The 23289-nt window shown below is 60.5% G+C and overlaps 1 protein-coding gene across 1 annotated transcript; it reads left to right on the top strand.

The window, feature by feature from the left end:
- Positions 1-1170: 1170 nt before the first annotated feature.
- On the top strand, positions 1171-21451 carry GRK2 (G protein-coupled receptor kinase 2). Its single transcript, XM_050756617.1, has 21 exons — positions 1171-1592; positions 12175-12251; positions 14099-14172; positions 14317-14418; positions 14525-14599; positions 14738-14799; positions 15640-15691; positions 16002-16093; positions 16362-16461; positions 16550-16628; positions 16722-16852; positions 17168-17262; positions 17332-17439; positions 17648-17714; positions 18020-18120; positions 18599-18665; positions 18738-18833; positions 19094-19256; positions 19734-19870; positions 19962-20075; positions 20171-21451. Exons 1-21 carry the CDS (start codon positions 1480-1482, stop codon positions 20333-20335), a joined length of 2070 nt encoding a protein of 689 aa, XP_050612574.1. The 5' UTR covers positions 1171-1479; the 3' UTR covers positions 20336-21451.
- Positions 21452-23289: the final 1838 nt, after the last annotated feature.

The raw sequence follows: 23289 nt of genomic DNA, 5'->3' as shown, positions 1-23289 counted from the left end.
GTCCTATCACTTCAAAAGCAAAGAGAGGGTCTAGAGAGGGGCATGTTGAGATAGGAGTGCTGCCTTGAGACACCTGGCTTTCCCCACTCTGGGTGGGCTCTCGGGTGGGTTTCCCCTACCAGGCAGCACTGAAACCTCTGTGCCCTCCCAGGCTGGGAGAGGTTTCACCCTACATGTGGAACCATCCTGAAGGAGCGTCTAGATGGGATGGGGTACACGGAAGGGAGCTGCCAAGAGTGCTGGCCAGGGACCTGGGCCTACGAGCCTGTTAGGGGGTGGGGTTGGGTGCAGGGTACTTGATCCAGAGTGGGCCTGCAGGGGCCAGGATTGGTTCTAGAGTAGGAGGGGTGGGATCGGGGATGGGGGAAGGCTGTAATTGGACTGTAGTTGTCAGGTCCCAGGTTCTGGGTGACCTACTAAGGATTCTGGGTCCAATGTGGGTCCCAGGTTAGATGTCCTAGTCCTGAGTCTGTGTCCACAGTTCTGGGTGTTGAGCCTAGGACAGTGGTCTGGAGTTGATAGTCCAATCTAGGTCTGAGCCCTGACCCCAAGTCTAGGATGCAGGGTCATGGTAGTGGCCTAGGGTCAGAGTCAAGGTTGGGGTCAGTAACCAGGATGAGATCAAGGTCATGGTCCAAAATCTGGATCTGGGGAACTGTTAGGGGTCTGGGGTGAGTGTCACAGTCTGGGTATGGCGTTGGAGACCCAGGGCTGTGATCTGAGGTCATGGTTAGAGTCTGAGGTGGTGGGCAAAGGTTTGAGTCTGGGGTCCTGTTTGGAGTCTGGTGTCAGGTCGTGGACTGCGTCAAAGGTCAGGGAGTCTGGGGTTATAGCCAGGGTCTGAGATGAAAGCCCCGGGATGGTGTTCAGAGGTCTGAATCTGTGTCTTGGTGAGCGTCCAGGTTCCTTGTGATCATGTCTGTTGTCAGGACCACGGCCTGACTGGAGAGCCTGGGATTCAGAGATGTGACCCGATGTTGTGGTCAAGGAATGGGTCTGGGATCGTCTTCCGTGCCGGGTCCCTGTCTTGTTCCAGGCCCGGGTCTCCGTCCAGACCCGAGGTCACCGCCAGGATCTGAGCCCTCTGTCGCAGGTCTCCGCGCGGCCTCCAGGGGGCACCATCGCCCGCCCGGCTCGGCCACTTGCGGGCTCGCTGGCGCTGTGCGCGGCAGGCGGGGCCGGAGGCGGCGGCGGCTCCGGGGCGCGGGCGCGCGGGCGGCGGCGGCGGCGGCGGCGGCGCCCCGACTGCAGTCCCGGCGGGAGCGGAGCGCGAGCCGGGGCCGGGCCCGAGCCGGCGCCATGGGGCGGCGCCGCCTGTGAGCGGCGGCGAGCGGAGCCGCGGGCGCCGAGCGGGGCCAGGCGGGAGGCGTCGGCGCCCCAGGCCGACCGAGCCGCGGCCGGACCGGGCCGAGCGCCGAGCGAGCGGGAGCGGCGGCGGCGGCGGCGGCGGCGGCGGGAGGAGGCAGCGCCGCCGCCAAGATGGCGGACCTGGAGGCGGTGCTGGCCGACGTGAGCTACCTGATGGCCATGGAGAAGAGCAAGGCCACGCCGGCCGCGCGCGCCAGCAAGAAGATCCTGCTGCCCGAGCCCAGGTGAGGAGAAGTCGCCCGCGGCCCCGGCCCGACCCCGCGGGCACCCCGGCCGCGACTCCGAGACCCTGGCCCCACACTCGACCCCGCGACTTGGACCCCCGGGGCCGGCTCTCGCGACCCTCTGTCGGCCCCCGAGCCCGGAGCAGCCCGGCCGTGGCGCCTGCGGGTCCAGACGCTAAGCCCCAGACCCCGGGCGCCTGAGCCCGGAGCGCCCCAACTCCGGAGCTCCTCTGCCCCTTCGGCCCCCGGGCCCGCTCCGGTCCCGCCGGCCGCCCTGCTGCTTCCTTATCGCGTTCCGCCGGCCCCCCGCTCCAGTCGCTGTCAGCCCCTAGCTCCCGCCTTCTCCCACAGGGGCCCGGCGCGCCCCTTCATCCTCCTCCGAGCAGCCCTTGGTCCCTGTGGGGTCCCTTCCCCTCCGCCGGCCACCATTTACCTCGCCTGACGATGTCACCCACCCTTTTGCTGTCCCTGCTCACGGCACCCGCCTTGGGGTTTCCACTACCCCCACCCGTCTCCCCTCCAGTCTACACTTGTGTGAGGTGTGGGGGGACAGCCAGTTTTCCGGACTCTTCTCCCACCCTCTGGTGGAGTCGCTATCCTGTAGTTGGGCTTGAGAGTGCTTTCGGGGCGGCGTGGTGAGCAGGACCTAGGGTGCTGCGGACGCCCTCCCCCTCGGACCGCGCTCAGGTGGGGGAAACATCCCGTGCCCTCTCCCCCACATTCCTTCTCGGGCGTGCACTGCATATGGTACCCGGTGGGTGCTGTTGACCAGGGGCCCTCCCAGCACACTGGCAACAGCTGGACCTTAGCTGCCGCCCCTGTAAGACAACTGACATCACACCTGGTATCAAAGTTTAGACTGTTCAGGATGTAGGTGCAAAAGTACACAGGATGTGGACGATTGCTGCGGTTTGTCCAGCTCTTTATGGCTGATGGAGTATCTCTCCACTGTGTGAGCCTCTCAGCAGCGAATGGGGTGGCCAGGACAGGTGTGGTTTTGTCCCTGTGGAACAGGTGGGGAAACTGAAGCTCCAGAGGTGAGTGGCCTGCCCCAAGTCACACAGGTAGTCTCAGGTGGCACCTGGCCAACAGATCAGGGCTTCAGACTTCCGGTTCTACATTTCATTGGCTGCCCTGGCTTGCGCCAGGGAGCAGATGTGCCCGCCACGGTCCTTTGTGTCGTGTGGCAACTCCTCGTGCATGCCTGAGAGTTAGCCTCCTGGTGCCCCAGCAGGCTGGGAATGGGGCCTGTCCACACTGCCGTGGTCTTATCTTGTGACTGTGGGCAAGTCCCTTCCCTCACTGGGCCTCAGTCTTCTCGTCTGTGAAATGTGGATGGCGTGAAATAAGAGTTGTGACTCTGTGATGTCCCTCAGCCTTTGAAGTGTCTGTCTAAGCCTGGGCTGACGCTGCAGGGGTGCCATGCCCATGGCCCTCACCGGCCCCCTCTGCCATGCCCTGCTCACTGGGTGTTTGGATTGACTGAACGTCAGGCCGGGGAGAGGAAAATTGGTCTGCCTTCTGAAAAGGCCGTTAGGGCCTTTTTTTTCTAAGATATTTGCAATCAGATTTCTCAAAACAGGAACCAGACTGACTGTCAGCTGGGGGCTGTCCAGGGAGCAGTGACGGTTAGTGCAGAAATGAGTTCAGAAATGACAAACCCACGAGGGAGGAAATGGGGGAGTCAGCCTCTAGGGCTCAAAACGGCTCTCCTTGGTGGCCGCAGCTTTGAGACCCTCCTGCAGGATGGAGTTCGGCAATGTGTGAGGTCGGACCTTTTCTGGAACTGTCTGCGTTCGTGTACTTTTCCCCCCAGAATGCATTGCTTCTGATGGGGTGCCACCTTGGCTCTGCAGGTGTCAGAACCCGGAGAAACGAGATGTTCTTCTTTTCCTGTCCCCTTTCCCATCCACAGCAGTGATGGCGATGATAGCAATAATGATAGGAGTTATTACTGACTTACCTGTTTTGACATCTGTCCTCTCAATTCTTCAACCAACCTGTGAAGCTGGCAAGGCCATGCCTTGCATGTAGTAGTTGCCCAAGAAATACCAGGACTGTGTGACGCCCCAGGCAGTCCTGAGCAGAAACAAGGTTGGATAGGATTCTAGGAGGACAGCAGGAGGCGGAGCCAGGCAGCCCAGGTTTTCACATTGGGTCACCATCAGCAGCATGGCCTTCCGCAAATTGCCCACATCTGTGAAATGGACTGGAGGTGCGAGCGCCGAATGTCAGTGTGCTAAGGCCTGGGAAGGGCTATGGGCCACCCCTACATGGGGGTCCAGGCCTGGGGCATTAGGGAGCAAGCCACCCTTTGCATAATGCCTTGCCTTGCACACCCAGTGGGGCAGAGCGCACCCCCCGCCGCTCCGATGGTGATCCTGACCACGTCTCATGTTTGCCCGACACTTTTCCGTTTGCAGAGTGCTTTTTACTCCATTTTGTCCTTTTGACAACTGTGGGAGGCAGGCCCAGCAGATGGGATTCTCCCCTTTAGCAGTTGAAGTCATTGAGGCTCAGGGAGGGGAGGAGTCGTGTTCTCGTCGCAGAAGAAAGCTGGAATGGGGCCTCAGGTTTCTGGACCACACAGGCCAGTGCTGTTTCTCTGCTGTGCTTTATCCCCTCCACCCACCCCTGCACACCACTGTTCTCACCCCTGTCCACATTTTGCGGCGTGGGCTGACTGGCACCGCTTGTCTGGGGCCATTGGCTGTCACAGTTCACAAGGCTCAGCCCCCTTCCTGTTGGCTGGGATGGAGAATTGAGCTGCCCTGGCAAAGCTACTGCCCCGAGGGGCAGCTCCACTCCAGGGTCCCATCAGATGCAGGAGCCTGTCTTCCCCATACCCCCAAGGTCAAGGTCAGAGTCAGGGAGAGGGGCTGTGGCTTGTCCCCGTGACAGGGTGCCTCTGGGAATTGTTCACACCTTGAGGTGGCCCACCTTGGCAGTCCCTCCATGGCTGGTGCCTGGGGATGTGGCTTGGCCGAGAGCTGGGGCTGGCATCACAGCTCTGAGTTCCAATGGCTAGGGAATGGGAGTGGTTAGGCACAGTGCCACATTGAGTTGGTACAGGGGCCTCCCCTTCTGTCACCCTATAGAATCCGAGGAAACAGTCCCTTTCCCCGACCTTCTTCTAGAAGGAGGCAGCGTAAGGCAGCATTGTGTATCTGGAGGATGGGAGACCTGGCTTCTCCCTCTACCACCAGCCCACATGGGACCCAGGCCAGTCCCTTAGCCTGACTGGGCCTGCCTCGGTTTCCACCTTGGTAAATTTAGGGGGCTGCCCCTTCACTCTCAGGGTCTGTGGTCTGGACCTTGCCCTGAAGGAACTGCCGTCTCCCTTTCCCGGCAGCCAGCAGTCTTGTAATTTTCATCATTTGCTTGATATGACCACTGAGGCCTGGTGTAATTAATCTCTGGGCTCCTAGCTGAGGAGCCCTGCCTGGGCGCTCCCAGGAGGTTCCTCTGCCCTCCCCAGTGACAGTGGCAGCCCCAGCAGCAGATTGTCGGAGCCGGGTGCCTCTTGCAGCCTCCCGATTTCTTGGCTGTTTCCTGGTCCCTCCCCACCGAGAGTTTCCTCCTTCCTGCCCCTTTCTGGCTTCCCTGTCTCCCCAGACCCTGTCCCTGTTCCTCCGCTGCCTCGTTCCTGTTAACTCTTTGCAGCCAGAACTTCCTGCCCTTGATTTGTGGGGGAAGGAGTGCAGCGGGAAGCTTTTTCCCTCCCTCCTTCCTCCACTCCTGCGGCACCAGCTGCAACCCTGCTGCTTCCAGCCTTTGTCCCTTACCCAGAACTTTCCACTTCAGTGGCAGCATTCTCCTGACTCCTTTCCCTGAAAACAAGATGATCTTTCTTGCAGTCTGTCCCTCTGGGCCTTTGAAGCCCCACCGTTCCCCAGGAATGGGTCTCTGGGATGTGTTTCTCATCTGCTTTCCTTTCCAGAGCATGGGTTTCACTTATTTGCCGTTAAGTCGCCCGCCTGCCGTTACCTGGATAAATGGATTTGAAGGGAGTGTGAGCAATGCAGATTGGAATCTGTGCAGGGGAATTTGGGCTGTTAACCCAGAATGAGGTGTCCTATTAATGCACAATCAATTCCTAGTAGTAAGTTCCCGGTGACGTCAGGTGCAGGCGTGCTCCGCAGCCAGCATCTCCTCCCCGTGCCTAGGTTGCACCCAGGTGGGCTTGGCAGAGGGGTTGAGTGCTCAGGCTAGTGGGTTTGGGTTGGCTTGGCTGTTGCTTTCAGGATATGCTCTTGCCTCAGAACACATAGCAGGAACCAAAAGCACAGTGTTGCCCTTGAGGACGCACAGCCTCCCTCACACCTGCCCCTTTTTCCCAAGCCCCTTCCCTACTCTCCTTCGGCTCCCCATAGGTCAGTTTCCGCTGCTGGATGGAGCTATGTTCACGTTATTTCTACTTTGCTGCAACTGAGATACTAAAAATGAGATGTTTGTCTGCAGCTTTTTTCTAAAACGATAATATCCCTTCTCTGCTTTGCTGCTTACTGCAAAGGGCCACGTCTATGCTGGCAGAAGTGGGTTTTCTGGTATTAACATGTTGGCAGCTCTGTTCCCAGTTAGGGGCAATTTTCTGACTCTAGAGCCATCTCGTGTTTGTGATGGGGGACAACCCCCTCCTGGGAACCACGGGGCACAGAGTTCTGGAAGTTTGTTCTTGGTGCATTCTAGCGTGATGCAGATTACGGTCTCCATGTCGGCAGTAAATTGCAGGGTGTGGGTGCTCATGTCATATTTGTGAAGAAGCCGTGACATTTGACAAGGCCGCCAGAGTGCCTCTTCCCCAGCATCCCCGCAAGGGAGCTGCTTTGTGGCCGACGCGACGTTCCGGAGCCCGGGCTGTGTGCCGGGCCAGCTGGCTTTTTCTCTCCACTGCTCAGGGCTTGCCTTGGACTGATGGTTTGGGCTGGTCTTTCCTATTTGGTCTGTGGCCCCGTCCTTGAGCTCTGAGGATGTTGTTGGCCCCAGGGAGAGTCATTGAGAAACATTAAGAAGCCCCAGGGGACTTCCTCCTGCTGCTGGCACCTTGGTGTCAGGTTTCCTGGAAAAGCCACAGGGAGCACCTCGGCCATAGCCACAAGCCCTGCTGCGCTGGCTGGTGAACGCTTGCTCATCTCCCAGGGGACGGTTCCCAGAGTGGCCGCACCAGACCTGCCAGGCCTGTAGCCTTCGTGCCAGCTCTCACCGTCCTGGCGTGGCAAAGCTTTAGCATCGCTGTCGCACGACAGGCACAGGAACCATGGCTCCTGGCTGCCAGCTGCCGGCCAAGGCTGCCTCTCATCCTGGGTTCCAGGGAAGGGGGCTGCCCGCCTCCTGCAGCCCCTGGTCAGGGGCGGGAGGGCCTCCAGGCCAGAGGCTGGGCACATGTCAGGGTCCTCTGAGCCCTGCACCCAGCTCTTTCACAGGGATCAAGGGGAGGATGGAGGGTGCTGTGGTGGGAGGCCATTTCTCAGGCAGCCTTTGGACATTTTCTTTGACACTAACTCACTGTGGGCCTTGGAGCACGTGGCCCAGCCATCTTCCTCCAGCCTTGGTTTCCTTACCATCAGCAAGAGTGTGTTGGCCTCTGACTTGTCACTCCCTCCCGTCCACACAGCTGCAGCCTCTGACCCCGAGCAGGAGCCACCTGAGAGAGCCCAGGCCACAGAGCATGGCCTGGACTTTGCATTTCTTCTGAACCATGAGGTGCCAGAAGGGACCGGAAGTGCTCCCTCAGCACCCACTCCTTCCCTGTCACCCAGCGCTCAGTGCTGCAGCTGCTCACTTGTCTTCTGCCCCCAGCGTTGGGCTGGGCCTGCTCCAGGAGCAGCAGGAGCTGGTGCGGGCTGCCCTAGCTGCAGGGGTGCCAAGGTGGGACTGACCACTCCTTCCCAAGGCTGAGCAGGCACCAAGCACCTCTGTGCCAAGGAGCCCTTGATGCTTTGGCAGGGCAGGCTGCAGGCTCTACCCACTGGGCCCACAGTAGAGCGATGCAGTGCCTGAAGCTGGTCTGTGAGCAGGGGAGTCCCAACCACCCTGCTCAGCTCAGCCCTGGCCACAGGCCCCATCCACCAAGGCCCCATCCTCCAAGAACACAGCAAATGTGGAACAGAGGGTCGGGCGAGACCGGCCACTGTGTGATCCAGCACGGACTGTCCGTGAGCTGTGGGGTGCTGAGGAACAGGGCTCTGGCGGCTCTCTCCCATGGCCCAGCAGGCAGGGCACGGTGGGCAGCACGGCCAGCCTGGCATCTTAGGAGCCCCCCTTCTGCCGTGTCCGCCCAGGCTTTGCAAATGGCCAGTGTGATGGTGGCGATTCAGCATCTCATTGACATCCTCATTTTACAAGTGGGGAAACTGGACATTTCAACTTTGTGACCAGGTGGTAAGGGCCATTTGGAACCCAGGCACCCATCCAGCGGCCAGAGCAAAGGTCAAGGCCCTTGCCCAAAAGTGTTGGGATCCTTAGGGTCCTTCCGTCTGGGACTGTTGAGGCCACTTGGTTCTCCTGATGCTCCAGAGTAGATCTTGGGAGCCACGTTCCCCTGGATCTCAGGGTTGCTGACCTGGGTGGGGGCAGGGACACGCTCTGGGCTCACTGCCACTCCAGACTCTGCCAGTATCAGGGAGCGGTGTTGGAGACAAGGTGACCCAACCCAGGAGGCTGCACCGCCCCCATGCCCGCCTGTGCTTGCCACCCTGGCAGGAGCTGCCCCCAGTGGCAAGTTCTTCCAACCTGCCAGTTCCCTTGGCAGCCAGACCCATGGGAATAGACAGGAAACCCTAAAATTGCCACTTTGGGGGCCTTCCATTCAAGGACTGTGCTCAGGCCTGGCCTCGTGTTTGGTTTCTTGCTGGGGGGAGGGGGGTTGTTTATTTTATTTAAAAAACATTTTTTTCTTTTTAAGGAAGAAAGTGGAGTGCTGTGGGCTGGGAAGAATGCGGTGGCCATGCCCAGGCGTGGCTGCTGAGGGGAGAGATGGCCTCAGAGCCCCAGGTCCTGCTTCCTGCTGTTCCCAGGCGGGGACCGACAGCAGAGCCCCTGGGAAGGAGAAAGGGCCTACCCGGCAGGTTCCCCTGGCTGTCGCAGGCAGGGAAGCGAGCATGCTTCCCCCTTGGAGATTTTGTATGTCCAGTTGAGAAGTGGCAGTGGCTACTCCCTGGCTTCTAGGTGGCCATTCCCTCTGCCAAGCTGGCACCATTTTTTTTTTTTTTTTTTTTTTTGAGACAGTCTCTCTGTCACCCAGGCTGGAGTGCAGTGACGCAATCTTGGCTCACTGCAGCCTCCGTCTCCAGGGTTCAGGTGATTCCTCTGCCTCAGCCTCCTGAGTAGCTGGGACTACAGGCGCACGCCACCACGCCTGGCTAATTTTTGTATTTTTAGTAGAGATAGGGTTTCACCATGTTGGTCAGACTGGTCTTGAACTCTTGACCTCATGATTCGCCCGCCTCGGCCTCCCAAAGTGCTGGGATTACAGGCATGAGCTACTGCGCCCTGCCAAGCTGGCACCATTTTTGCAGGCTCCTAGGAAGCAAGTCTGGGGCTCAGTGGGGCTTACTGCTGAAGCCCCGTGGCCCCCATTCCCAGGACCATGCCCAGCTCCTGGTGGGTGACCCCTACAGGCTAGAATTGCTTTGCCTGTCATCTGCATCTGCCTGTCGCTGCCTTCCGCTTGACCAGCACCTGATCATACTCATTTGACCCTCCACTGCCCCGGAAGACAGGTATTTCAGAAGACAGGCATTTCGGAAGACTGGCATTTTGTGTGGTTTTTTTTTTTTTTTTTGCTTTTTTTCTTCCTCTTCTGTGGACCAGAATGTCCCAGAACTCAAAAATCTGGTGCAGAACCAGAGTCCCGCCTTCCCGGCCCACCTCCCAGGTGAGATGCAGGCCCCTGGCCTTGGGATTTTCTCCACGCTCTGGTCTCCCAGTGCGTAACCTGTGCCTCGAGGGCCGCCCAGGGCCCAGGCCTCCTGTCTGCAAGTGCTGAGTGCAGGGACTGTGTCTTTCTCAGTTAAAGAGATTTTTATGAAGCCCCTGCTGTGTGTGAAACACCACAGTCTCCGTCCACCGTTTCCTGTGTCCCTGGGAGTCCCACGTGCCGGGAAAGATGTCCTTGACAGTGGCTGGTGGACATGAGCTGGCATGTGTCCTGAAGCGGTGGGTGTGCTGGCCTGCACAGGGGGCCCATCCTCGGAGCTCCTGCCAGTTCTCAGAGAGCATCCTGACTCCCCGGTGGTGGGGCATTGACCCTTTTCCCATCCAGGCAGGGTCTGTTCTGAAGGAGTCATAGGATGCGAACTCAGGGTCACTTAGGCCCATCCTTGTCTTCAGTGCCCTGCTTCCTGTTGGAGACAACTTTGGAAGAGGCCACAGCCCCTCCCAGCCTCTGAGGGTGGGGAGCAGGCGAGGGGGTCACGGCCTTGGGACTGTGCTCATGGCAACCCTGCTGTGCGCGTGCTATCGTGCTATCTTGCTCGGCCTTTCCTGAGGAAGGCTCGAACCAAGTGAGATCAGGGGCCGAGGCCCGGGAGTCCACTGCAGCCCTTCCCAGAAGGACAGTGCCCAGCGGAAACGGATAGGGGCCCCCCTCTCGAGCCTGAGGCCAGTGGCCAGGCAGGGTCCACAGGCCAGGTCAGTGCTGCCTGGAGCTGCTCTCCGCAGACAGCTCTTCTGGCTGGAGCCACTGTTCTTCCAGACCCTCGGGCCCAAAGCCTGGAAGCCCTCATGGGGCTGGACTCATAACCCTTCTCCTGGTCCCCGACAGCCTGAGCCTTCTCCCACCCACCCTCTTCCCCTTCTTCCTGCCCAAGTGTTGCCTCTGCCTGGGCTTCCTCCCCGTAGCGCCTCCAGTGGAGTTGGGCTGCCGCTGCCCTGGACCGAGCCTCCTGAGTCCTGCTCTCCCGCCCACTCCTTGGCTCTGAAGCCCCCCAGTTTGCAAGGCCCTGCCCTCCCCCTTGCCATGGCCTTTGTGTGCCCTCTCCCCTGCCCTGTTGGCCTCTTGCTTATCCCTGGACATACTGTCCCCTGCCTGTTCCCATGTCTACCGACCTCCCCGGCTTCGCCACCTGCCGAGATCCTGCTTGCACTCCAGGAACCCAGGGGAGTTCCGCCTTCTGCACAGAGCCTCCCCAGACCCAGAGGCCTCCTCCCCTTCCCAAGGCTTCTGCACACGATGTCTGGTATCACAGGCTCAGAACCATGCCCTGGGCAGGGCTGCTTGGAGCAGGGGGTGGCTTTGGCATGATGTACACAGTGCCTCAGGGGTAGATGTGCAGCAGGTCTTCGTGACCACAGCCTGGGTGGCCAGTCCGACCAGCCCTGGACTGGGCTCCTAGGGGCAGGCAGGGCTGGGGTGCAGAGAGGCAGGGGCCGTGCCAAGCACAGAGAATCTGGACTTGCAGATCCAAATCTCCACCAGCTGCAGTCTTTTCCCGGGAGGCCTGCTGGCGGCCCCATAGATCCTGCAGGGCCATGTGAGCATGACATGGGCTCAGGTTGTTGGCCCTACAGGCCCCCAGCCCCGCACATGCCCTCAGTATGGCAGCTACACGTTACCCTAGGAGCCCAGACTAGTGAGGACCAGATGCAGGCCTCAGCTGGCCATCGGGACAGACTGGCAGGGCTGGGCTGGAGATGGACCAGGAGAGGGCAGGAGGGGATAGTAAGGTGGTATTTGAGGCCAGGAGTGTAGCCTGTTGTGGCTCTCCCACACAGCACTCATTGTGGGGGTGAGATAAACAGGGTGGGGGGTGTCAGGTTGGGTTTTGGGGGTCACAGTGGCCAGTCCCTCCCCTACGGCCATACCAAGCAACCCAGGGCAGGGGTCACATTTTATATCCAAGTACTAGGGACACACGACCAAGACATGGCCTTTTCTTACCATTTAAAACATTGAGATGCAGTTCATACAAAATTCATCATTTTATTATACAATTTAGTGTTTTTTAGTATATTCACCATGTTGTGTAACCCTTACCCCAAAAAGAAACCACATCCCCACCGGCAGTCACTCCTCTCCCTCTCTCCAGTCCCCAGCAGCCGCAGATCTGCATTCTGTGTCCGTGGGTTTGTTCATGTGAGTGGACTCCCACAGTATGTGGCAACCCTTTGTGACTGGCTTCGTTCAGCCTCATGTTTTCAAGGCTTATCCGCGTTGTGGCCCCTGTCAGTGCCTCATTCCTTTTTACCGCCGAGCCATGTGCCCCTGTGTGGAGATGCCACATGTGTGTCTTTTCATCTGCTCACAAACCAGGTTTGCCTTTTGTGACTTGGCCAAGTGCCCAAAGCCAGCCGGTTGCAGCACTGGGACCAAACCCCACAGGCAGTGGGCCTCTAAGCAGGGAGCCACCTGCCGGCCACCCTGGCCTTTGGGACACAACCTGGCGGGGGCAGTGCAGGGAAAGGCTTCCTGGAAGCCGTCTGGTTTGACCTGTGGCTGGGGTGAGTGAGTATGCCCGACATGGTGGCCTCCTTCCTGGAGGGAGTGGCGACACCACCAGCAGTGCCCTCCGCTCACAGTTCTGGGCCTGCAGCCCCGACAGGCTCTGGGAGCTTCTGCTTACTGCGCTCCCCTGTCCTACAGCATCCGCAGTGTCATGCAGAAGTACCTGGAGGACCGGGGCGAGGTGACCTTTGAGAAGATCTTTTCCCAGAAGCTGGGTGAGTATGGCAGTGGCTCTGCCAGCCACCAGGCTTCACTTCTTGCCCCTACCCCAGTCAGCCCAGCCGTGCTCCCCACTCTCTGGAGATTTGGCCTCCCATCTACTCAGGGTGGAGCAGCCAGCGAGACCCCAGGGTTTGCTCCAAGTCTCTGTGACCCTGCGTGTCTCCTAGCCCCTGCCCATTGGCCCAGGGAGCCCCGTGGTGGGGGTGGGGGCCCAGAGTCTTCCAGGGCCGCCAGGGAAGTTCCTCCTTTGGGGTTTTTGTTTTTGAGAGTTGCAGCTTCCCCTTGGCGCGGCCGCAGCTGCTCTGGGCCGTTGGTAGAACTGACAGGAAGAGGCGGGGCCCTTCCTGTGGCGCCTGCCGAGCTGTGGTTGGCCCCGCCCCACCCCATGGGCCCTCTTTGTAAGCAACCTGCCTGGCGCTGGCCCTCCATTCCTCCTCCAGCTGGTGTCTGATGCCTGCTGTCAGAAGTTTCATGCGACCCACCCTGTGGACCTGGCCTGGAGGGCAGGCTTGGGGCAGGTCTCGGGAAACAGGCTCCAGCCCCACATGGCTCTGATTTGGCCTTCCTGAGAATCGGAGCTCAGCTCTGGACAGGGGGCATCCTGGCCTGATGGGATCAGGCATTGGACGTCAGCCTGGGGGAGTCGGTGTGTCAGGAAGCACAAAGTTTGGGTCCCAGGCCTGTGCCATGTGCCCTCGGGCAAGTTGCTTCACCTCTCTGAGTCCGCTGGTGTCCTCACCTGGGAGATGGGACTCATGAGTCCCACTGCACAGGCCTGTCACAGTCAGATGAGAGCACTGTGCCCACTGTGAAGCCTGGTCCCCATTCCTCAAAAGCCCTGCACTAAAGGCCAGGCAGTGAGGACTGAAGTGATGGCCACAGCTCTGACCCAGGTGCCCATGCAGTGTCCCCGAAGGCATGGGAGGCTGCCAGCTTGAGCCGGCTCACCCGTGTCAGACTGGAGGCCTGAGAAGGGCCTCTGTCCCCGGTTAGTGCTCAGGGGCCAGGTCCCTGGGCCCAGGCCCAGGCCCCTTACTCAGGCATGAGGGCACTCTATCTGGGGTCCCCTGAGAGCCCCTCCCACAGCCCACCTTGCCTTTCCAGTTCCCTGTGGCCCATACCCCTTCCATGCCCCCTGCCCTGAGGCCCCAGCCCCCAACCTCTTTCCCAGGGACTTGCCACTCGGTAGAGTAGTCCTGGGTTCCGCTTGAGCCTCTGCCACAGGCAGTGTGTCTGACCAGCTCCTTGAGCCCTAGTTTCTCCAACTGGACCCATCCTTCCTGCCTGTTTCTCAGGCCACTGTGCAGATAAGCCAGACAATGCAGTGGGGCAGGGTCCAGAGGAGTGGTGTGGCCTCTCAGAGCCCCCTGCTAACCTCCCCCCCATGCTGCAGGCTGAACTGGCCCCGGTGGCCACAGCATCCCAGGGCCCCCAGACTGGATCGCGTTGCACCTGCACAGCCCGCCCTGGTGCGGGGTATCGGCCTCACAGAGCAGGCACAGGGTCCTGGGCTGCAGTGAGTGGGGGCCCAGGTGCCAAGCCAGGGCTCCCTGATGCCAGAGCTAACACCTCTCCTCTGCCTCACCCATCGCCGTCCAGCTGCCACCTGGGGAAACAGATTTCAGGAAGAGGGTAGAAACATAGGGGCCCTGACCCAGAATCCAGGTGTCTTCAAGTTGGCAGCAGCCTTAGTGGCTGCCTGGCCCACCCCTTGCCTGGGGCCGAGACCACCTTTGCCATCTCCATAGCCAGTTCTGCCCAGGGAGCTCAACTCACACCATCCGCAATGATGGGAAGGCCTCGGAGGCATGGCTCTGTGACCTTACACTGTTGCCTTCAGGGTACCTGCTCTTCCGAGACTTCTGCCTGAACCACCTGGAGGAGGCCAGGCCCTTGGTGGAGTTCTACGAGGAGGTGAGGCCCAGAGGCCTGGGCCCTGCTCTGCCCGGAGAAAGGGAAGGAGGTTGGGGCAGCTTTGTGGAATCCACAAGCCACCTGGTGTGGGCACCCCCATTCCCTGCTGGGCTATAGATGACCTGCAGGAATCCTGTCCTCCAGATCAAGAAGTATGAGAAGCTGGAGACAGAGGAGGAGCGTGTGGCGCGCAGCCGGGAGATCTTCGACTCATACATCATGAAGGAGCTGCTGGCCTGCTCGCACGTGAGTGTCCTCGGCTGGCCCTGTGTGCTGGCCCAGAGTCACCTGCAGATTGGGAGGGGAAAAGAGGACCCTGCAGAGAATTCATGGCCACCTCTGTCTTCCCCAGCCCTTCTCCAAGAGTGCCACTGAGCATGTCCAAGGCCACCTGGGGAAGAAGCAGGTGCCTCCAGATCTCTTCCAGGTGTGTGCCTCCCGATCCCTGCCCAGGCGAAGTCACCTTGGACAGCCCCGGGTCAACGAGCCTGGTCAGCTAGGGGTGGGGCCTGGGCAGCCATGGTCTCTCGGGGCTCAGTCACCAACTTCCAGCTTCCTCCCTTAGCCATACATTGAAGAGATTTGTCAGAACCTCCGTGGGGATGTGTTCCAGAAATTCATCGAGAGGTGAGAGCGGGGCAGTGTAGGAGAGGAATGGGGAGGGAGAAGCCGCTCTCAAAAGGGTGTGGCTGGTGTGGAGGGCAGAAGCCAGCCTTCATTAGGCCCTGAGCAGGCAGGTGGCTGGCCCATCAGTGGCCCCCTTGCAAGGACTCCTGAGAGGTCAGACAGGCTGCAGGTCATCTTCTCCCACGCTGCCATCCTCAGCATCAGGCAGCTCAAAGCCCATCCCAGGCAGTCTCCTAGCTCCAGGGAGCTCCAGGGACCTAGGAGAGCCGCGCCACCTGTGCCTCTTTCCCATGGGCTGTATAGCACCTTGCTGGCCCACCCGGGCTGAGAAGCATCAGGGTCGTGGTAGGGGTGGGCCCAGGAGAGCACATAGCCCCCGTGACCCTCACAGCCAGAGTTGGTGCGGTGGGTGGGAATTGTAGGCAGATTTCAGCTAGCTTTAGGGAGCAGCTTTTTTAGGGTCACTGCTGCCCAGCCATGGAGTGAGCTCTGTGTCACTGAAGGTATGCAAGCAGGGATGGGAGACGCACTTGTCAAGGATATGGTAGCAGAAGGTCTGGGTTAAACTGGAAGACCTCGTCTCTGTGTGGATCTGATTCCAGCAGGAAGCCACAGCCAGGTGGCCGAGGGCCGTGCTGGGTACCCAAGCAGCCCTGGCTGGCACTGTGGGTGGGCAGGCCCTCAACATATCATTCCTGGAAGAGGACATTAAAGCTCGTGATGTTTCCACATCTACCCTCACGGGACCCCAGGGAGTGGCTGCTGGGTGGGGCAGGCTCACAACAGCATCATCCTTCCCACATTCTGAGTGGCCCCTGAGCCCAGATTCTTCTCTTCCAGTGATAAGTTCACACGGTTTTGCCAGTGGAAGAATGTGGAGCTCAACATCCACGTGAGTGGGCCTGGGTGGGGCATGGAAAGCTGTGCACCCTGCTGCTCCTCTCTGGGGAGCTGGGCCTGAGGCTTGGCTGGGAGTGGGGAGGTCAGGGGGTATCTGTCCTTTAGCCCCCAGGGCCGTGGCTGTGGGGGTCAGGGCCGGGATCCTGGCATGGGGAGGCTGGAGCAGGTAAGTGTGTGGCGAGGATGGCCAGGACATGGGTATGGGGACCCTGGCATGGGGCCAGCCCCTGCTGCCCAGGTGCCTCTGCCCCAGGACTGGGCCAAGGCAGCCTGTGGTGACCGCAGCTGTCACTGCCCCTCAGCTGACCATGAATGACTTCAGCGTGCATCGCATCATCGGGCGCGGGGGCTTCGGCGAGGTCTATGGGTGCCGGAAGGCCGACACAGGCAAGATGTGAGCACCCTGCTCGGCGTGGGGGAATGTCTGGGGGAGCCGGGCTCCTGGGGGCCCTGATGGGCTGGGTTCTTCACAGGGCTACCTGCTGCCCCATGCACTCCTGTCTTGCCATGCTGTTACCCCTGCAGGCTCCTCTGGCCCCAGCCCTCCCTGTCTCTTATTTGTGTCACAGGCTGGTCCTGGGTCTAGTCTTTCCCTCAAGCGCCCTCAGAGGCAGCCCTGGGCCCCTGCTCCCAGGTGTTGATTGCCGACCTCTGCTCTGCAGGTACGCCATGAAGTGCCTGGACAAAAAGCGCATCAAGATGAAGCAGGGGGAGACCCTGGCCCTGAACGAGCGCATCATGCTCTCACTCGTCAGCACCGGGGTGAGTGGGGTGGGCTGGGCTGCCGCTGAGGCTCTGGAACCCCGGGCACCCCTGCTGACTGCCCCTCCCCTCATTTCTCCCCTCCCAGGACTGCCCATTCATCGTCTGCATGTCGTACGCGTTCCACACACCAGACAAGCTCAGCTTCATCCTGGACCTCATGAATGGTGAGTGCTGGCCCTGCCCCAGGGTGGTCTGGGCCCAGGCACGGCAGGCTGGGGCAAGATGCTGAATGCTGCCTGTGGGGCTGCCTCCCTCAGGTGGGGACCTGCACTACCACCTGTCCCAGCACGGGGTCTTCTCAGAGGCTGACATGCGCTTCTATGCGGCCGAGATCATCCTGGGCCTGGAGCACATGCACAACCGCTTCGTGGTCTACCGGGACCTGAAGGTGAGCGCCTTGCTGTCCCTAGGCTGGGCCTCCGTAGCTGTCCTCTCCTTCCTCTCAGCATCCCGGCCACCAGGCCCAGAGGAGTGAGGCTCCTGGGACATGGCCGCCCCTTGTCTTCCCATCTCCGCCCCTGCCCTTCCCACCGAGCCACTCTCTGGGTCCAGGTTGTGGCTGGGGACAAGAGAGAGGACCCCACCTTTGCCCTTTCCTTGGGGAGCCATCGTCCTCTCCAGTGAAGCAGTGCCCCAGCTGGCATCTTGCCTGGCCGGGCCCCATCCTGAGTGCCCTGGGCAGCTCACTGGGCTTCCTCCACAGCCGGCCAACATCCTTCTGGACGAGCATGGCCACGTGCGGATCTCAGACCTGGGCCTGGCCTGCGACTTCTCCAAGAAGAAGCCCCATGCCAGCGTGTGAGTGCCCCCCACCCTCTCCCCCCCCACCCCTCACCACTCCCGCTCATGGCCCCCTTGCTCCCACAGGGGCACCCACGGGTACATGGCTCCGGAGGTCCTGCAGAAGGGCGTAGCCTATGACAGCAGTGCCGACTGGTTCTCTCTGGGGTGCATGCTCTTCAAGTTGCTGCGGGGGTGAGTGGCCCGTCCCAGGTGGGCAGGTGGGTCGGGGCTAAGAGAAGTTCCTCCCCAATCCAGGTGGGATGCCAGAGGAGGGGAGCCCATAGCTGCCTTGGTGTTAAGGGTGGCACCGTCCCTGACTTTGGTCACAGCTCATTCATGCTGCCTGCCTCCCTTTCCCCATTCCTGTCCTTTGACGTTGTTTTTGGCCTCTCTTGCCCAGGCATAGCCCCTTCCGGCAGCATAAGACCAAAGACAAGCATGAGATCGACCGCATGACGCTGACGATGGTGGGTGTGGGTCTCAGCGCAGGGCTGCGGAGGGGGTGGGTGGGGGAGCTCCTGTGAGTGCCAGGGCATGACTCTTGCTTCCCACCAGCCAGCAGAGATCTCGGCCACTGACCCCTACTCTGGCCTCCGAGGCAGACCTCCTGCCCCTAGGCTCTTGTCCTCCCCTTGCTGTTGGAGCACCTGACAGATGGAAGCTGCGCCCCATCTGTCCCTCTGCTGGGGGCTTGGACCCCTCTCTCCCCTGAGCTGGGATGGGGTCGAGGGCTCTTCCTAAGCCCCTGCTAATGTCCCACTCCTCTTTAAAGGCTGTGGAGCTGCCCGACTCCTTCTCCCCTGAACTCCGCTCCCTGCTAGAGGGGCTGCTGCAGAGAGACGTCAACCGGAGACTGGGCTGCCTGGGCCGAGGGTGAGTGCCCTGGCGCCTTGGGCATGCTGCCGGCTGTGCCCCCATGAGGACAAGGGCTGTGTCCCGTCACCTGGAACCCCCTCCAAGGTCGCAGCCTCCTTGGAGGAGCTCACAAGTTGGGGCATGGCCAGCCCTGTCCAATGTTCTCAGGGTGGAGGGGCTGCCCTGGGGGTTGGAGCTGCTGGAACCAGCTGGTAACTGGCTTCCAGAGGGGCCCTTGTCACAGACAATGATAATAGCAGCTTTTTATGTTTATTGAACATTTATTAAGCACTGGGCATAGGGTTGCAAAATTTACCAATGTTAAAACCCACAACCCTATGATGTAGGAACTTCTGTTCTCCCATTTGAGAGATGAGGAAACAGCTCAAGCTTAAGGAACTTGCCCAAGTTCACAGAGCCAGAAAGTGGCTCAACCAGGAGTTAAGCCCAGGGCTCAGGGTGGGGCTGAGCCCAGATGACTGGCCTCTCCCCGCAGGGCTCAGGAGGTGAAAGAGAGCCCCTTTTTCCGCTCCCTGGACTGGCAGATGGTCTTCTTGCAGAAGGTAACAGTCTGCGGCAGGGACTGGGGGTGCTCTGCAGTCCCACCCCCGAGCTAATGCCCTGTTCTGCTGCAGTACCCTCCCCCGCTGATCCCCCCACGAGGGGAGGTGAACGCGGCTGACGCCTTCGACATTGGCTCCTTTGATGAGGAGGACACAAAAGGAATCAAGGTACTGGGCCTTGCCTGGCCTCTTGTACCTGGGCTCTGATCCTGGCCTGGGGGAGGATCCCTGTCCCTTCTTATCACCCGTGAGACCCTGTGCCAGCCCTGCCAGCTTGTAGGCCTCAGCTCCTCCTCAGCCAACTTCCCTGGGGGTGGCAGTTGCACTGACCATCCCTACCCAGGGCCCTGGGTCTGGGCAGCCTGTGGCTGATGGTATTCCGGCATCTCTGTCCATTCATGTGCCCCTGCCCCATCCACCTGGTAAAGTTACTGGACAGTGATCAGGAGCTCTACCGCAACTTCCCCCTCACCATCTCGGAGCGGTGGCAGCAGGAGGTGGCCGAGACTGTCTTCGACACCATCAACACTGAGACAGACCGGCTGGAGGCTCGCAAGAAAGCCAAGAACAAGCAGCTGGGCCATGAGGAAGGTGAGGGTCGCCGGCTGCTGCAGCACCAGGCCCCTGCCTGCTTAGAAGTGAGCAGCTGGCTCGGGTTTAAGGAACTCGCCCTGGATCACAGCCAGAAAGTGGCGGCTCTGGGATTGAAACTCAGGCTGGGGCCGGGCGTGGTGGCTCACGCCTGTAATCCCAGCACTTTGGGAGGCCAAGGAGCGCAGATCACTTGAGGTCAGGAGTTTGAGACCAGCCTGGCCAACATGGTGAAACCCTGTCTCTACCAAAAAATACCAAAAAAAATTAGCCGGGCATGGTGGCACGCGCCTGTACTCCCAGCTACCCGGGAGGCTGAGGCGGGAGGATCGCTTGAACCTGGGAGGTGGAGGTTGCAGTGAGCCAAGATTTTGCCACAGCCCTCCAGCCTGGGCAACAGAGTGGAGACCCTGTCTGAAAACAACAAAAAAGAAACCCAGGTGGGGCCGGCTGAGTCTCCTCTGTCTCTCACCTCAGACTACGCCCTGGGCAAGGACTGCATCATGCACGGCTACATGTCCAAGATGGGCAACCCCTTCCTGACCCAGTGGCAGCGGCGGTACTTCTACCTGTTCCCCAACCGCCTGGAGTGGCGGGGCGAGGGCGAGGCCCCGGTAAGGAGCCCGTGCGGGGGTCTGGGAGCTGGGCTTCCAGGTGGCCGGCCGGCCCGGCTCTTACCCGCACCACCCATCCCTGGCCCTGCAGCAGAGCCTGCTGACCATGGAGGAGATCCAGTCCGTGGAGGAGACGCAGATCAAGGAGCGCAAGTGCCTGCTCCTCAAGATCCGCGGTGGGAAACAGTTCGTTTTGCAGTGCGACGTGAGTGGGGGCTGGGCTGGGGGTGGGAGGGCCGAGGGGCCAGGCCAGGCAGGCTGGGGAGAGCCCCAGCTAAGAGCTGGGCTTGGCATGTGTAGAGCGACCCTGAACTGGTGCAGTGGAAGAAGGAGCTGCGTGACGCCTACCGCGAGGCCCAGCAGCTGGTGCAGCGGGTGCCCAAGATGAAGAACAAGCCGCGCTCGCCCGTGGTGGAGCTGAGCAAGGTGCCGCTGGTCCAGCGCGGCAGTGCCAACGGCCTCTGACCCGCCCGCCCGCCTTTTATAAACCTCTAATTTATTTTGTCGAATTTTTATTATTTGTTTTCCCGCCAAGCGGAAAAGGTTTTATTTTGTAATTATTGTGATTTCCTGTGGCCCCAGCCTGGCCCAGCTCCCCCGGGAGGGGCCTGCTTGCCTCAGCTCCTGCTGCACCAACCCAGCCGCTGTCCGGCACCCACCGTCCTGACCCCAGGGGCTGCCCACTCCCAGTGTCTTCCTGTGGGGGAAGAGCACAGCCCTCTCGCCCCTTCCCTGAGGGATGATGCCACACCAAGCTGTGCCACCCTGGGCTCTGTGGGCTGCACTCTGTGCCCACGGGCACTGCTGAGTGGCCCAGCCTCCCTCACTGGGGTGGGCGCAGCACAGGGATCCGACTGAATTTTCCCACTGCACCCCTCCTGCTGCAGAGGGGCAGGCCCTGCACTGTCCTGCCCCACAGCGTTGGTGAGAGGAGGGGCCTGTTGTCTCCCTGGTCCCCAAGGCCTCCCACAGTGACTCGGGCTCCTGTGCCCTTATTCAGGAAAAGCCTCGGTGTCACTGGCTGCCTCCACTCCCACTTCCCTGACACTGCAGGGCTCGGCTGAGAGGGTGGCATTGGCGGCAGGTGCTGCTACCCTCCCTTCTGTCCCCTCTTGCCCCAACCCCCAGCACCTGGGCTCAGGGACCACAGCAAGGCTACTGTGGGTTGGGCCATACTGGCCTCGCCTGGCCTGAGGTCTCCCCGATGCTGGGGCGGGTGCGACCCCTTCTGCCCAGGACGGGGCCGGCCAGGTGGGCGGGCAGCACATCAAGGAGGCTGGCTGGGGCCTGTCAGTGTGCCCCCCACCCCGGCCCATCAGTGTACCCTTGCCCAGGCTGGCCAACCCCACAGCCCACGTCCTGTCAGTGCCGCCACCTTGGGGCGCCGCCTCGCCCACCGCATGCCCCCTCGTGCCAGTCACGCTGCCTGTGTGGTGTCGCGCCTTCTCCCCCCCGGGGCTGGGTTGGCGCACCCTCCCCTCCCGTCTACTCATTCCCCGGGGCGTTTCTTTGCCGATTTTTGAATGTGATTTTAAAGAGTGAAAAATGAGACTATGCGTTTTTATAAAAAATGGTGCCTGATTCGGCTGTCTCAGACTCTTTGTACCTGGTGACTGCTTTTCAGCCTCTGCTGGGCTGGGGCCCGAGCGGGAGGGTCTCGGTGCTACCAGGTCTCCTCCACCACCACGGCTTCCAAGGTGGCCTGCTGGGGCCCAGGCCATCTTCCAGGTGGGGTGAGGCAGTGAGTCCCACTCCCCCTCCTGCCCTTCCCAGCTGGCAGTCCTCCCGCCTAGTGGCTGTCCAGTGCCCATTCCTCACCTTTTCTCAGGGAGGAGAGAGCAGCTTCTGCCACTTACCAGGTAAGTAGGAGGAGGTGCCAGCAGTGTTACATCTGGTGCAGTGTCTGGGCTGACTGTGACCTTCTCAGGCCCACAGAACACCCCTGCACAGCAGGCTCCAAGCTGACGCCCCTCCCCAGAAACAGTCACAAGGCATGTCTGCTCTCTAGATAGCGCCGCAGGCCCTTGGCCATCTCTGGCTTCAGCCTCCTCTCTGTTCTCACTGCACAGCCCTAGTAGGGGTCCCTGAGGCCTGAGGGGAACCCCAGCACTAGGCCTCTCCTGTACCCAGAGGCTTCTGGTCAACTTCCCTTTCCTCACGTCCCTGCCCTGCGGGCCCCCGGGGTGACTACACAGATGGGTGGTGTTGCCCACTCCACACAGGGCTTTGCTGGGCATGGCTGGGGCCCATGGCCAAAGCACAGCATGCCAGGCAAAGTAGGGAGGCAGGCAGCTGGGCAGGGTACTCTGGGCTGAATACAAAAGAGTCAGGGGCAGTGGCTTTTGAGCCAGGCCTCCAGCATTGGTGTGGGAAGGAAGGAGGACATTTCTGAGGCAGGGAAGAGCCAGGCACTCATGAGTGGCCCAGGCTGGCCGGAGGACTATGGGAAGGAGCCATGCCTGGAGGCCCTGAATGCCTGGCTTAACCTATTTCAGAGCCAGGTGTGTGCTTGGGGACTGTAGAATGAAGATACAAACGACATGGAGTCCAGACCGGCCGTGCTCAGGGAGCCCTTGAAGGCGCTGAACAGGGCTGAGGGTAGTGAGAGCTGGCTCTAAAGTGACTGCTTGGTTACTGAGTGCAGGATGTGGGGAGGGAGGCGAAGGACAGGAGGCAGGGAGACAAACCGCTGCAGTGGGAGAGGAGGAGATGAAAAGAGGGCAAATGGGAAGAATGTGGTCCAGCAGAAACAGGCTGGACTTGGGGCTGAGCGAGGCAGGAGTCTGGGAAAGGGTAGGTGTGGTTGGGTTGGCTTCAGACACACTGATGGGATAGCATGGGACCCCTGGGCACAGAGATGTCCTGGAGTAAGCTGAAATGTGGACTTGGGGATGGCATCAGGGTGACAATGGGAATGGACAGGCTCTCTTCCAGGGACATGGGGTCAGGGAGAGAGAAAAGGCCGTGGAAGAGGGTTGAGAAGGCACTGTCATGGAATTAAGGGCCAGTGGAAAGCTGTGTTCAAGATGGCAGAAATCAGGAGAGGCTGGAACCAAGAAAGTCCTGTCGGGTTGAGTTTGGGGAGGGCTCAGGGAAGGGACGGCCTCTTTGAGAAAAGTGGTGGCCAGGGAGGGTTGCAGCAGTGGTGAGCAGGTGAGCTGATCTGACAGCTCTGGACATTCAGAAGCCTTCGGGCTGCTATCAACCCCAGGACCTCACGGATGACACTATAGCGTGGGGTGGCAAAGTGATCCCACATGGCACAGGTGCCGTGTGATTACAAGGAGAAGGCGGGGTAAAAATGGCAATCAGGCCTTCCAGCCCAGAGTCTCAGAACTGAGGACGCCCTACAGCAGGAGGTGACGCTCAAGCTAGCTGGCCCTCCTCAATCAAGCTATCCTGCCATGTTCCACGTAGGG

The sequence above is a fragment of the Macaca thibetana genome, chromosome 14 (genome assembly GCF_024542745.1).
Source record: "Macaca thibetana thibetana isolate TM-01 chromosome 14, ASM2454274v1, whole genome shotgun sequence".
Classification (NCBI taxonomy): Eukaryota; Metazoa; Chordata; class Mammalia; order Primates; family Cercopithecidae; genus Macaca; species Macaca thibetana.
The sequence above is the reverse complement of the archived record's forward strand: the minus strand, read 5'-3'. Positions and strand labels throughout refer to the sequence as shown.

Coding starts and splice junctions, on each gene's coding strand:
- GRK2 (XM_050756617.1), top strand. CDS start 1,480: ATGGCGGACCTGGAGGCGGTGCTGGCCGACGTGAGCTACCTGATGGCC. Junction 14,600..14,737: donor TGCCTCCAGATCTCTTCCAG/GTGTGTGCCTCC, acceptor TTCCTCCCTTAG/CCATACATTGAAGAGATTTG. Junction 16,629..16,721: donor CATCCTGGACCTCATGAATG/GTGAGTGCTGGC, acceptor TGCCTCCCTCAG/GTGGGGACCTGCACTACCAC.